Raw genomic sequence first — 15,105 nt, forward strand, 5'->3', positions numbered from 1 at the left:
CCTCACTGTAATACCCCCTCCTCTATAATCCTCTACTTCCTCCTCTGATTGGATGAATTAGATAAACACTCTCAGGATAAATGACTGAAGTCCAGAATAGAAAACTGAGGGTCAGCACCTCCAGAATGGAAGACTAAGGTCATAACCCCCAGAATTGATTACTATACGGTCATGACCTCTGGTATGGATGACTCGATAAGGTCATCACCCTCAGAATGAGTGACTAAAAGGTCGTGACCTCCAGAACAGCTATATAACTGAGACTATTTTCAATCAGTACTAGTTTAGACCCTCAGGACTGTTGACAATTCAGAAATCAGTATCACAGTCATATGGCACACAAGTGGGAGAAAAGTCAGAAAAAAGTGGATGTGTTATTACACAAACACCAGGTGCCTGTTATCATTATTATGTTGACAAGCTCCATAATAACCTTCCTGAATTCTAGTTCTAAATCTATCTACTATCAACAGTACGTTCTGGTGCATACTTAACCAAGCTTGAAAGGCACACTTTCAAAGTAAGCAGAAAGTGTTACCATGACGACCTAACATTTCCATTGCTGCTATGACAATGTGCCTTTGTGCTAATTGAATTTGTGTATTCTTTGAAATCTAATACAACCAAACTGATTTCTTAATTGACAGTAAGATGTGATTTGGTGATTTTGAGTGCAGTTGTACATATCTTCCCAAAGAAAGGATGGAGGTATGGCCGAGGTCTCGATTGGGAGTTCATTGTAGAATTGTGGTTTATAGTCATTAATATCAACTCTCATTAATTATACACAATCACTTTTCTTGACACTCATATTTGGAATTTATTTTCATGGTTTTCCCCAAAATTGAAAACATTTATGAATCAAAGATATTCAGAGCACAATGTATTTATAACATATGCGGGCCACTGCGGCGGTGGTGGCCGAGTGATTAAGGTGTCCCAACACTTTATCACTAGCTCTAGCTCCACCTCTGGGTTGCTAGTTCCAAACCCACGTGGAACAGTTGCATGGTACTGACCGTAGGACAGTGGTTTTTCTCAGAGCACCCAAGCTTTCCTTGACCTAAAAAACCTGGCACGTCCTTAAATAACCCTGGCTGTTAATAGGACGTCCTTAAATAACCCTGGCTGTTAATAGGACGTCCTTAAATAACCCTGGCTGTTAATAGGACGTCCTTAAATAACCCTGGCTGTTAATAGGACGTCCTTAAATAACCCTGGCTGTTAATAGGACGTCCTTAAATAACCCTGGCTGTTAATAGGACGTTATAAACCTTAACCTAAACATTTAATACAAGAAAATTCAGTGGATTACAGTCTCCACCGAGTGGGAAGTTATATGCGAAAAATGAAAAGATGATAAATAAATCTGATGGTTATTTACTGATAAGCGATGTCCTTTTACCATGAACGATGACACCTTTTCACTATTTGATTGCTGTTAGTGGTATGAATTCTAGTAATATCACTAATTTTATATCAGGATTCAGATGTGAAAACGAAAAATTCAAAGAGGCAATGAGAGTAATTTGATCAATGATACTACCCTTTCTTTGTAAGGGTGTAAAATCAACCAAGCTTATTTGAAATGATAATATAACTCATATAAATTTGGTATTTTACCAATTTATATATAACTATGTTGACACTGCTTCCTGATCAGAAATATTTGATACCCAAATCTGGTCAATTGTATCTAAAAGAAAATATTGTACCTTAAATGTGCAACCAGATGTATCAAGATCATACTGTATGGAAACTGATTATCTGAAATATTACAAACATACATGGAAGAAAGAATATGTTTTTTTTTTTTTTTTCTTCGTTTGATATAGTTCTATGGTCCCAATGTAGGTTTGAGTGACCTATATTTGGTACACGACACACCTCATGAGGTCACAATGTAGGTTTGAGTGACCTATATTTGGTACACAACACACCTCATGAGGTCACAATGTAGGTTTGAGTGACCTACATCTGGTACACGACACACCTCATGAGGTCACAATGTAGGTTTGAGTGACCTATATTTGGTACACGACACACCTCATGAGGTCACAATGTAGGTTTGAGTGACCTATATTTGGTACACGACACACCTCATGAGGTCACAATGTAGGTTTGAGTGACCTATATTTGGTACACGACACACCTCATGAGGTCACAATGTAGGTTTGAGTGACCTATATTTGGTACACGACACACCTCATGAGGTCACAATTTAGGTTTGAGTGACCTATATTTGGTACACGACACACCTCATGAGGTCACCATGTAGGTTTGAGTGACCTACATCTGGTACACGACACACCTCATGAGGTCACCATGTAGGTTTGAGTGACCTATATTTGGTACACGACACACCTCATGAGGTCACAATGTAGGTTTGAGTGACCTACATTTGGTACACGACACACCTCCTCATTTAGATGGTCCCATGCCCCAGGTATGAACTGCCAGTGTTAATAAGTGTAGGAGATAGAGCCTGGACAAACTTTTTCTTTGATGTAGGTCAAAGGTTACAAAGTAGGTCAGAGTGACCTACTTTTGGTATGTGACACGTACACTGCCTGATTTAGGTGAACACGGGCCCTGAGTATAAAGTGCCAATGTTAAGAAGTGTAGGCTGATAGTTTTGATTAACATTTTGACAATCAGTGTTAATATCAATAACATTATGCTACTTGAAAAAAAACATCCATGATGTAAATAGAAAATAAAAATTATTGTACAGCAATCTGTTACATATAGTTATCCCACATCAGATTTGTTTCAGCATTGATGTATAAAATACAGAATACATTTCAGTTTTGTTGGATGCCACTGGTGATCACAACTCAGTAACAGCATCTGTTTGGCTACAATAAGTGTGCTGATATTGAACTGCTCTAACCAAATGTATAGATATTTAATGTTGGTGGGGTCCAAATCATTTTGAGGATGACAGGGAGGTAAAATCACTCCCCTAAGTATTGGGTATATCACTGTTTTATAACAAGGATCCACTACTCATCTACTCTGAAAACAAGTGCCAAGTCATACCAATTGGTCCATGAAAATTTTAGATTTTAAGGGATTTTTTTTGTGTTTTAATTCTCAAGCATTATAGTATATTCTATCTTGCCAATTCAATGGATTAAAATATATTCAGATGATATCATTTCAAGGTTATTTTCAAATATTTTAACATAAAACTTTGATTAGAATTTCAATGAAATTTGTTACAAGAATTGTAAAAGGACCCGTTTGACCCCTCACCTCCCTATATGCTTTCCTGTATATTTTTTCACCAGGCCACACGCCCTCTTGTGGGCGTTGTCATCTAGACATTGAAAAAGTTTACACACAATCATTAGACAGCATAACTACCATAAACATCTGCCACACTTGCTTTGCTGTTTCAGTGTCAACAGTAAGTGTTATTTACTTTCTCTACATACTGTAAATATCATCCACTTCAAGTTCCACAGTTAGGTGAAAGTTAAAGACCTAATTAGTGTAACTGAATATCCAAAAACAATTGTACAACACTATAATGGTGTACTAAAGAAGGGCCATTATAAACATGTGACAACATTACCTCCATACTTAAAAACATGTTACAGCTATACCATTATCATATAGCCAAAAACCCTTCAACAACTAAAGTATTGTCATTTCTAACAATTCAGAATTTCTTCTTTAACGGAGGCATAATATAGCTACTTTCTGTCAGGGGCTGTAATAGCTCGGGTTTAACATAAGGTAGAGCCAGATCTGAGGTACAGTCAGTCAGATCTGTGGTACAGCCAGATCTGAGGTACAGTCAGTCAGATCTGAGGTACAGTCAGATTTGAGGTACAGTCAGATCTGAGGTACAGTCAGTCAGATCTGAGGTACAGTCAGTCAGATCTGAGGTAAAGTCAGTCAGATCTGTGGTACAGTCAGATCTGTGGTACAGTCAGTCAGATCTGTGGTACAGTCAGTCAGATCTGTGGTACAGTCATATCTGTGGTACAGTCAGATCTGAGGCACAGTCAGATCTAAGGTACAGCCAGATCTGAGGTACAGTCAGTCAGATCTGAGGTACAGCCAGATCTGAGGTACAGTCAGCCAGATTTGAGGTACAGTCAGATTTGTGGTACAGTCAGATCTGAGGTACAGTCAGTCAGATCTGAGGTACAGTCAGATTTGAGGTACAGTCAGATCTGTGGTAGTCAGATCTGTGGTACAGTCAGATCTGTGGTACAGTCAGATCTGAGGTACAGTCAGTCAGATCTGAGGTACAGTCAGATCTGAGGTACAGTCAGATCTGAGGTAGAGTCAGTCAGATCTGAGGTACAGTCAGATCTGAGGTACAGTCAGATCTGAGGTACAGTCAGATCTGAGGTACAGTCAGATCTGAGGTACAGTCAGATCTGAGGTACAGTCAGTCAGATCTGAGGTACAGTCAGATCTGTGGTACAGTCAGATCTGAGGTACAGTCAGATCTGAGGTACAGTCAGTCAGATCTGTGGTACAGTCAGATCTGAGGTAGAGTCAGTCAGATCTGAGGTACAGTCAGATCTGAGGTACAGTCAGTCAGATCTGTGGTACAGTCAGATCTGAGGTAGAGTCAGTCAGATCTGAGGTAGAGTCAGATCTGAGGTACAGTCAGTCAGATCTGTGGTACAGTCAGTCAGATCTGAGGTACAGTCAGATCTGAGGTACAGTCAGATCTGTGGTACAGTCAGATCTGTGGTACAGTCAGTCAGATCTGAGGTACAGTCAGATCTGTGGTACAGTCAGATCTGAGGTACAGTCAGTCAGATCTGTGGTACAGTCAGTCAGATCTGAGGTACAGTCAGATCTGTGGTACAGTCAGATCTGAGGTAGAGTCAGCCAGATCTGAGGTACAGTCAGTCAGATCTGAGGTACAGTCAGTCAGATCTGAGGTACAGTCAGATCTGTGGTACAGTCAGATCTGAGGTACAGTCAAATTTGAGGTACAGCCAGATCCACACCCAGAGCCGTTTGCGTATCTCAGAAACAGATCACAAACTATCCTCTGCTGGTCACATCTTATGCTTGGTCCACTAACTGCTTTGGGTAACAATTAAGGCCTCCCACAAGTTGTTCCATGAGGAAGCCACCAGCTACTACAATAAAAATATACCTCTAAATAACCCTGACTGGCGGATAACCTTCTCAAGCCTACTTAAGGGTATATACTATCTTAACACCATCACTGACTGTGTTTGAGTTATTTCCCTTACAACAATTCTTTTTGAAATAACATCGATCACCTTTTATTTATTGAGCCATCAACACGTCCCTACCTTGGGCAAAATCTACAGTTACCTCCCTTCGTATGACATGTTTTTATACCTGACCACAAGTCATCAATATTTTCAAACTTAAATACATGAAATAGTAATAATGATAAACTTTGTTCATAATAATGACACTTGAGTGCCATTCAATCACTTTGTAAGGATTTGGATTAATTCTAATAATCACATTAATTATTTCCTCATATTATTGTCCAATTTACAAAATTAAAAAGTGAATTAAGTATGACCAGGTGAAATTAAATATATTTCTATGTACATGTACCTTTTAAATGGTACCAACATTAGACAGTGTTGTACAGGTACAGCTCAGGTTTTATAGCCAACACAGAACTCTATCCCAATATACACTGGACCTAATGGCCCTGTGTCAAATATCAACTGTTGTACAAAGGTTAAATCACAAACATATTCAAATATGGATACAAGATATACTTTAAAACACAACACAATATGAAATAGATTTGACTTACACATATCTAGAATCTATATATACTCGTGTAATACCAGGCTAGATCTCCTCGCTTACCTGTTGTGCAAACATGCTGGCATATCTAATCTCCGTCAAACATCTAAACCACTGACGAATCTCACCTGCACACAGACATGCAGGTAAGATTTATCATACTCACAGGTAAAAACACAGGTATATACGGGCCTTACAATGACAGGTCTGTATATACGAAGATGTCTCAAGGAGAGATGTCATATTTGGTCACTCTGACAAAACATGTGTGTGACGATGAGAGATATGGTGGCTGGCCAACATTATTATCAATAAATGTGTGTCTCAACTGGGATTTTGATAATAATATCATAACGTGTCACAACTTCTGTATAAAATAAACACACACCTGAGTATTGATCCTCCTGTACTGATAAAACAGACGACTGGAAATTAATAATCCTATTTAGTAGCAAATACCTATATATACTACTTAAATTCAAACATTCTATTTCTCTGTCAATTTAGAAGTCAAACAATGTCTAAAATTCAGACCTTAGACCCTTCATTTCTCTACTAGTTTCAAAGTCAAATAATGACTAAAATGCAAACCTGAGACCCTCCATCTCTCTGCCAATATAAAATGTAAATTATAGCTAAAATTCAAACATATAGTACTGTCCCTCCATCTCTCTGCCAATATAAAATGTACACAGTGACTAAAAATCAATCACTGATATCTGTCAATAAAATTTACAATTGTTCAACTACAGAGAAATCATTACATATAGCTCTGTTCCAGATAAATAGGAAAACAATCTAAAAAATTACTTTCTGCAGTTTTTAATCATTATTTTATATGAAAACTTCCTAGCAGCTTATAGAGTTATCTCCCTTGTTCTTATATAAGATCAATAAAAGGATATTGTAAGGCAGTCATACGTAAGTCACTGTGAAAGTCACTGTGATAACCTCATTCTGAAATATCTAATCCTTTACAGATTATTCAATCTGTCATACAACAGTTGTATGTTACGTGACAAATGCCGAATGTTTCCACTATACAATACACCGATTTCCTCACATTATTGATCTGTGTATAAATCACTTCATACCTCCCACACTTTTCTCCAAACATCCATGTGACCTGAAAATCAGGTTTTTAATTCAAATCGTATGCATTCATATCATAATACAGAAAGGCAGAACAAAGTTTAATATTTCTATCCGACATTTGGTCAAACATTCTGTGAATCTGAATCTGTGTTTAAAATTTGTATTTAACATGGCTGAATACCATAATGTCAGTTAACCATCTTTGTTAAGCATATTCATAATTAATTGATATAAAGTAATATAGGCCATATTTATAATGAGTTGATATAAAGAAATATAGCCCATATTTATAATGAATTGGTATAAAGTAATGTAGGCCATATTTATAATGAATTGGTATGAAGAAATATAGTCCATATTTATAATGAATTGGTATAAAGAAATATAGGCCATGTCTATAATGAATGGTATAAAGAAATATAGGTCATATTTATAATGAATTGATATAAAGAAATATAGGTCATATTTATAATGAATTGATATAAAGAAATACATAGGCCATATTTATAATGAATTGGTATAAAGAAATATAGGCCATGTCTATAATGAATGGTATAAAGAAATATAGGTCATATTTATAATGAATTGATATAAAGAAATATAGGTCATATTTATAATGAATTGATATAAAGAAATACATAGGTCATATTTATAATGAATTGATATAAAGAAATACATAGGCCATATTTATAATGAATTGGTATAAAGAAATATAGGTCATGTCTATAATGAATTGATATAAAGAAATATAGACCATGTCTATAATGAATGGTATAAAGAAATATAGGTCATATTTATAATGAATTGGTATAAAGAAATATAGACCATGTCTATAATGAATGGTATAAAGAAATATAGGTCATATTCATAAGGAATTGATCTATAATGAATTGGTATTGAATAATATAGTCCATATCAATATACCTGGTTATTATGGTGTCGCCATATCACTTTCTCCGTTTCGTTCATTTTTCTGGTTTCTTAATTCTCGTTGTAAATGAAGATCCCAAGAAGAAAATGTCTTTTGGTTGTAACACAAAAACACTACATATCTGCTGGACTAATCGGTAGTAACTTCCACATTAATACACCCACTGGTTCAATGAAGATATTAAAGTCATCTACTGGTAAAAACCATATTGCCTTCTTCACTCCGGCCGAATCCACACGTGCCTATGTAAACCCCAGCACAGTACTATTACACACCTTGAAACACGAGCATATATCCTGTTTGCACGTACTCATAACCTAACCGCTAAAGCATACATGTGTTCGCCTCTAAAGGGCAAGGTGATATCTATTAATCAATTTACTGATAAAGCATTCTGCTCCCTCATTGTAGTTGATGAAAAAGGTCCCTGTGGGAGCCGTCTGCTCAATGTCACTAGCTTTGTTGATATATAGTGCAAACTTTGTTTAAAAACTGAAAACAACTTCTGTTATATAATGTTATCACACCATGAATCATAGGTGGCCGACTTAGGTGATTTTTGTTTTGGAAATCAAATGTGCATTTCTTTCAATCTGTCCTCACTAGCAATGGGTCCACCATGCTTCATAAACTGTTTATATGTGTTCCTTAGAAAACAAATTATCTTCTGGAAATAACACAGCAAAATTTTAAATCTGGATCAATTTTCACCAAACACATTAATGTTATTCCTTGTGGATTGTACAACTTTCCATGTGATACAGAAACACCACACAAATTTTAGTTTTTGATATGACCCACATTAAAATGACTTTACTCTTTTAGTATCTATTGCACTGCCATCTGATATATGCAGCGTTACATTTGTCAATCCATATGTCATCATTTTTAAAAGGTCATCGCATTTAAGAATGTGTAGAATATACACAGCGTTTTCCATAGATGATTCTATTAAATTGGCGAGGTAACAGATTGGTCTGTTCTCTTCCAAGAAAGATTCTGTCATCTGCTATTTAGAAAATCATTCAACAAACAAATAAACAAAACAAAAATCCAGTGAAACTTTGTCAAAAAACATAGTAAAGTCTATATATTTTTTCAAAGTGAATGAAGTTTACTCATATTTTTCCTTGATTTTTAAATGATTTCTTTTCAGTTTTTTAAAAATCTTTCAAGTGTCGTCTGCTTCCCTGATCATCCACGGCACAACTCACTTCAGATATGAGTTATCAGACGTTGTCATGTGTACCTTCGATATCAGGCAGCACATGGCTACATGTAATTTTTTATGGGGAAAGTGTAGATTTTTATTTCACAGATTTTACGTATCTGAGACACTGAATCGTGATTTACACGAGATAGCTACGCTCAGTATGTAATAAAACATCATTTCATCAAAATTCTGATGTGGTCACATTCCATCCTTATCACTGAAAACATTGGAAGCTATACAACACAGGTAAAACATGCTTCTTCACTGCCCAATTTAATGTGACGTTATTCAAGGTTGTATTCCGTGCAGAATCAGAACTTCATCCACGTATTCCGTGCAGAATCAGAACTTCATCCAAAGCTGCAGTAGCTTTAGCACATTCTAGTAAAAGTCATATCTAACACTAATTTAGCTTTTTAGTATACTCAAGGCCATTGAATCAAAGTTCATAAATATTGTCATAAAAATGAACAGTTAAATCCAATGTCATATAATCCATATAATTTCACTGTACTAAATCCAGTGTCATATAATCCATATGATTTCACAGTACTAAACCCAATGTCATATAATCCATTTGATTGCACTGTACTAAATCCAATTAGTCTTAGTTTTGTGTCTGCTTATATTGAAAATAATCCAAGGTCACAATCAAGATAATTTTAGTGCCATAGATTCATCCTGCACTAAGTTTTAGATACTGGCAATCCAAGTTAGTCATTATTTTGTATAAATTTAGCAACCGTTTATAAGTAACTGTTTAAAGTCAATCACTCGTCCATAACAGAATCTGAGTAATAAATGGAACTGTATACACTTCAGTAAAACAACATCTCCATTGTTCTTAAAGTCAAGGTCAAATCTAACAATAGTGAATTAAACAATAGCTCCTTCACCAATTCCATCCAGACTGGAATCTACACACCGATAACACCTTCGATACTATATATGGTTCTATACCACATCACATTGATGGAGTGATGTTGTCAGTAAATTTTTCTATACATCCGTATCAATTGTTCCGTGTCCGATGTGTCCGACTTGACACGGGTTGTCTACGATCGTAATGTCTGGGTGTGGATTACTGCACACCCTCGTAGTAATTACTACAAAACAGGTAGCATGCAACAGACATCACTTTTCCTATTACACTAAATTATCCGTCTGCGGATCCAATGCCTGCCCTTTAGGTAGTCTTTGGCCCCGGCTGCCACCATTGTGTGCCCTTTCAGTGAAGGTGTTGTTCTGGAAGCTTATTAACACTGTTGGTCTATGTACCATGCACATCAAATAAATTTTATTTGATGTGTCATGGTGTGTCTTTATAAAGTCTCCTGGCCTCACCAGCCCCACAAACTCCTATTATTTAGTGACTTGAACAGTGCAGTTCAATAGAACTTGTTGTATTTTTCTGCTTGAGTGATTTTCACCGGTAACACTTTCCCAGCGTAAAGGCAATTGACTTTACCTTAGTAAGCGTATCAATGAATATTCATACTGCCTCAGGCTGACTGCTCTGTAGCTGCTGACTCTGTATATCTCAACCTGTTAAACTAGTGCACCTTGAATTTAATCTACTTAAACAGGCTTCTAATTAGTCAGTATTTAACGTATTCAAAACTGCTAGATGATTTATATAGAAACACTGTCACCTTGACAAACGACATAAACACAGGTGAAAAGACGACAGGTATGACATAACACTACCAGACCATGCTGATTTTATTGTGTTAATTTACACATTGTACACCTATATTTGTAGTCTCTCCACTCAATACCCTGGCTAAACCCGAATATAAACTTTCCAGCCCTGAGAGCTGATACGTATGCATTCAATTATAAAAAGATTGAGTAGCAACCTCTTACTGTAATCAAATCATAACAATTTTTCATCATCAAGTTTCGATATTTGACAGGTAAGGAGTGGTTTTGACAGGTATGATTGTAACTGTGTATACAAGCAGTAAACATCTTATTTACAGGCGATTTTCACGTGGCTATGATATCTACCTGTTGTTTACCGTTCAGTGGAGTAGTATATATCACCACTAAGAGTACACCATGTCTGTATCATTTCAATTAACATCAAACTGATCATGAATAATTTGGTTCCAAAGACTGATAATATCCAATACAAATTTCCCAACATTAATCAAACCTTATCCTCCCTATAATTAGGAGATAAAAATAAACTCTTCTCTATAATCATAGTGAAGTCTGCATGATGGGTAAGTCCAAGTAAATTATGGGGTGCATAGGCATATGAAAATACAGTTGTTATTATAAATAATTTAAGATTTAATTTGAATCGTATAAACGATAACCCTCAACAAACTTTGATTAATTTTTTATTAGATATGATATTATGATTGCGATAAATGCATGTTGAAGAATAATGTGTTATATATATTGTATGATTTTTCAATTCACTGATATTTAAACCTACACACATCACTTCAAAGGTGGGGAGGGAGATGGGAGCAAAGATCAGATCATCAAATGTCTGTATGAGCTTGAAGTCAACAATATCAGTTTGACAAAATGGTTAATGAATTTGTCATATTCAATTAATTTTTTCGGTTCAAAAAGTCAAAAGGTGAAATATTACTTGTGGACCTTCCTTCAAAATAAAATCCACGGAAGTGGATGTCGCCTACGAGAAAGTTTGGTGATTAAAAGGGTTATTGCATGGAAACAGATTTTCTATTTATAGTAACAATATCCTTGATCTTTGACCTTTTAACCAGTATAAAAACAATCCCATGCAAACACTTGTAGTAAGGAAAAACTGCATGAAGTTTGAGTTTGATCGGCCTAAGGGAACTTGAGTTTTATCACATGGAAACAAATTTTCTAATTTTAGTAAAAGTGACCTTGACTTCGACCTTCAATTGTGGTAAGGAAGATCTGCATGAACTTTCATCCTCCAAAATGAACCTTGAGTTATTGCATGGAAACCTCTGTGTAGACGCTATCGCCAACACCACTGAAACCCACCTGACACAGTGAAATATACCTATCAGGTGAATATACCTATAGGTCACCTGACACAGTGAAATATACCTATAGGTCACCTGACACAGTGAAATATACCTATAGGTCACCTGACACAGTGAAATATACCTATAGGTCACCTGACACAGTGAAATATACCTATAGGTCACCTGACACAGTAAAATATACCTATAGGTCACCTGACACAGTGAAATATACCTATAGGTCACCTGACACAGTGAAATATACCTATAGGTCACCTGACACAGTAAAATATACCTATAGGTCACCTGACACAGTGAAATATACCTATAGGTCACCTGAGACAGTGAAATATACCTATAGGTCACCTGAGACAGTGAAATATACCTATAGGTCACCTGACACAGTGAAATATACCTATAGGTCACCTGACACAGTGAAATATACCTATAGGTCACCTGACACAGTGAAATATACCTATAGGTCGCCTGACACAGTGAAATATACCTATAGGTCACCTGCTTTTCACAGGGGACACAAAAAGGGGAAATATGTGGTGATAACTAAGGGTTAGGGTTAACCCTAACCCTTACTAAGGAAGACTAAGATTGTACTGTTGTAAGGAATGTAACCGAATACTCAAACAATATTTAGACAATCTTCAATTTACCAGGATGATTTTAATTACAAGAGGATGCATGCAGTTTTATTCTGTGAAATCCACTTCTTCACTTATGAAACTGACAACTGTTTAAATTCTATCCTGGAAGTGAAAAAGTCCACCATCGGTATGTCAATATCAATCTACTACCTGTAATTGAAATAGACAACAGATTTCACGAGACCCCTTGGGGTCCTCCTATTGTAATTATAGGGTATTGAGTAACTATAGCTCCTTAAATAACCTTGGTATGACCTATACAATAGCTTCCATCCAGACAAGAGGACATTTAAACTGACAGCTTGCACTGAGGTGAGATACCTATCAATGTAATCTCTGATGGAAGTTTATTGTCAGCCCTTCATGGACCAGTTGGGAGGGAAAACTTTAATGACTGTAAGCTAACATATGCCACCTGGCAACATGCTGTTGGGGATTAATAGGACCAAAACCAGAGGTAACAACCTTATAACTGACTCAGTGTTAAATAATTTACGACCTTTTCTCCCATCACTCAACACCTCTCACAATAACAAAAACATCTTAATTGATAAACACACAAAAAGAGAATTCTGTAAATAATTTTAATTTTCTTAGCATTATCTTTTTACACTTCTGATATTTTTACCTTTTTTTCTACAGAAGCCTTTATTTTTTGAATTACAAAAGCAAAAGTAAATCTCCTCAACTACTCTTTGATAATATTTTACTCCAACAACATTCTCTATCACAGAGTTTATTAATGTTTTGCTTTTAAACATTGCACAATTAGTTTACTTATACATATTCAGTTCAGAGGAGAAAATCAAATTGTCCAAGAACTACTGAAACCCCCACGATACTGCAACCAGGATACTGGAACACTCAAACATTGTTGAGTGATTAATCTTTATTTAAAATCCCATTTTTTTCCAACTCACCCCTATAGGATATCCATCCTCACTTCCTGTGCCGCTGATCTTGTCACGATATTGTGGGTATCGTTTGGCCAGTAGTTCCATGAACGCTTCCCGCTTCCGTGCGGAGTCCTGCAACACAATAAAAGTAAAATCTGAAGTTCATGTAATATTCCTCCCACACATATATATATATATATACAGTATGGTAGTAGGTTAAAACCATATTTAGCAGCATCAACTATAAAATATGGACCTGTACGTGGTATAGAACGATGACACGGTGCAGCGTTCATATAGATAACAAAGATCAGTCGGCATTGATATTCAATATTAAGGCACCATCAGCATCAATCATTATTGACATCACTTTTGCAATAGGATTTATGTAGATATGTAAGCCTATATACTTTGATGTCTGATAGTATCAGTACACTTTAAAAGACTTCCACTCTGGTACCTTGTCTCTCAACCACATAATTCTTACTTCTTTGATTCTTGTAAAATGAAACATAATGGTTTGTATCTATAATATAGCTGGAATCTAAAGGAAGCTATAATCTGCTTCAAAACATAATTCAGTAGTGTATACAGTTAATGTCCTTTCGCTGGTATTATTTACCAACAGCATGCAATTTTTTGAACAAATGAATGAGAAATTTGTTATGAAGCAGAAAGAGAAAGAGATGATGGTGGGCTTACAACATAACTTAAATAAATATACAGTAAAACTGCTTCATCAGAGTCAAATCATTGGAAATATGCCTTTTTGAGAAAAAACCCTATATAAACACAAAATTTTTAGGGAAATCATCTTAAAATCTATTTCTGAATATACATCTGATTAATAATGAAGACATCTTAGCTAGTTGTCATGGTAACAGAACTGATGTCCTGGAGCTAACTATCAACTGTTAGAGTAGGTCAGATCTGGGTAAGTGTTGATGACACTTCGATGATATTCCCAAGACCCCCAAGGATCTTAAGTAATATTTTCTTCACCAAAACAGACCCTGCAATCTCTTGTAATTAGGACGAATACATGTTATAGTGTAAATTGAACCTGATTATTAGACTTGATTTTACTGACTTTACCACAAGGTCATACAGTGTACTGTGTAGACTGTCACTGACTTTACCTCAAGGTCATACGGAGGTGTAATTGTGACCACTGTAGATTATTATACCTTTACGTTTTTTTCTCTATATAAAAGTAATGTGATAATTTGACTATCAGCCTCGAGAGGATTGCGCATGTGTTTCCAGGACTATCACACTGTGTGACAGTACGAAAAAACTGTCACACGGCGAACTGTCACACCCCTGCTGTAACGTCGTCAGAACGTTTGAAAGACACAACGACATGCAAGCGCTTAATTGACACAGATTGTTTGTTGTTGCAGACGGTAGCCTAACATTTTGTTTTCTCTCACGAAACTGTCAAACATGGATCAACACATGCGTTTTCAAAACGCCACAGACGTAGAGATCGAGTCATTATTAACGGACAGAGATAGCCAAAACACTAAAAGGGTCATACAAACGTCTGTCAAGTTAA

At 36.1% G+C, this 15,105-nt stretch overlaps 1 protein-coding gene across 4 annotated transcripts in view; it reads right to left on the bottom strand.

Annotated features, from left to right (window-relative positions):
- The window catches only part of LOC117344274 (SRC kinase signaling inhibitor 1-like), an 89,513-nt gene that overhangs the window by 52,533 nt on the left and 21,875 nt on the right, over positions 1-15,105 (bottom strand). For 3 of the 4 annotated variants that reach the window (XM_033906963.1, XM_033906964.1, XM_033906962.1), the window contains exon 2: positions 13,572-13,679. In XM_033906963.1, coding sequence (XP_033762854.1) covers positions 13,572-13,679 — 108 coding nt within the window. Of the gene's footprint in view, positions 1-7,794; positions 10,383-13,571; positions 13,680-15,105 lie in introns of those variants that run through there. The other variant, XM_033906965.1, reaches the window with a different exon arrangement.

The sequence above is a fragment of the Pecten maximus genome, chromosome 15 (genome assembly GCF_902652985.1).
Source record: "Pecten maximus chromosome 15, xPecMax1.1, whole genome shotgun sequence".
NCBI lineage: Eukaryota > Metazoa > Mollusca > Bivalvia > Pectinida > Pectinidae > Pecten > Pecten maximus.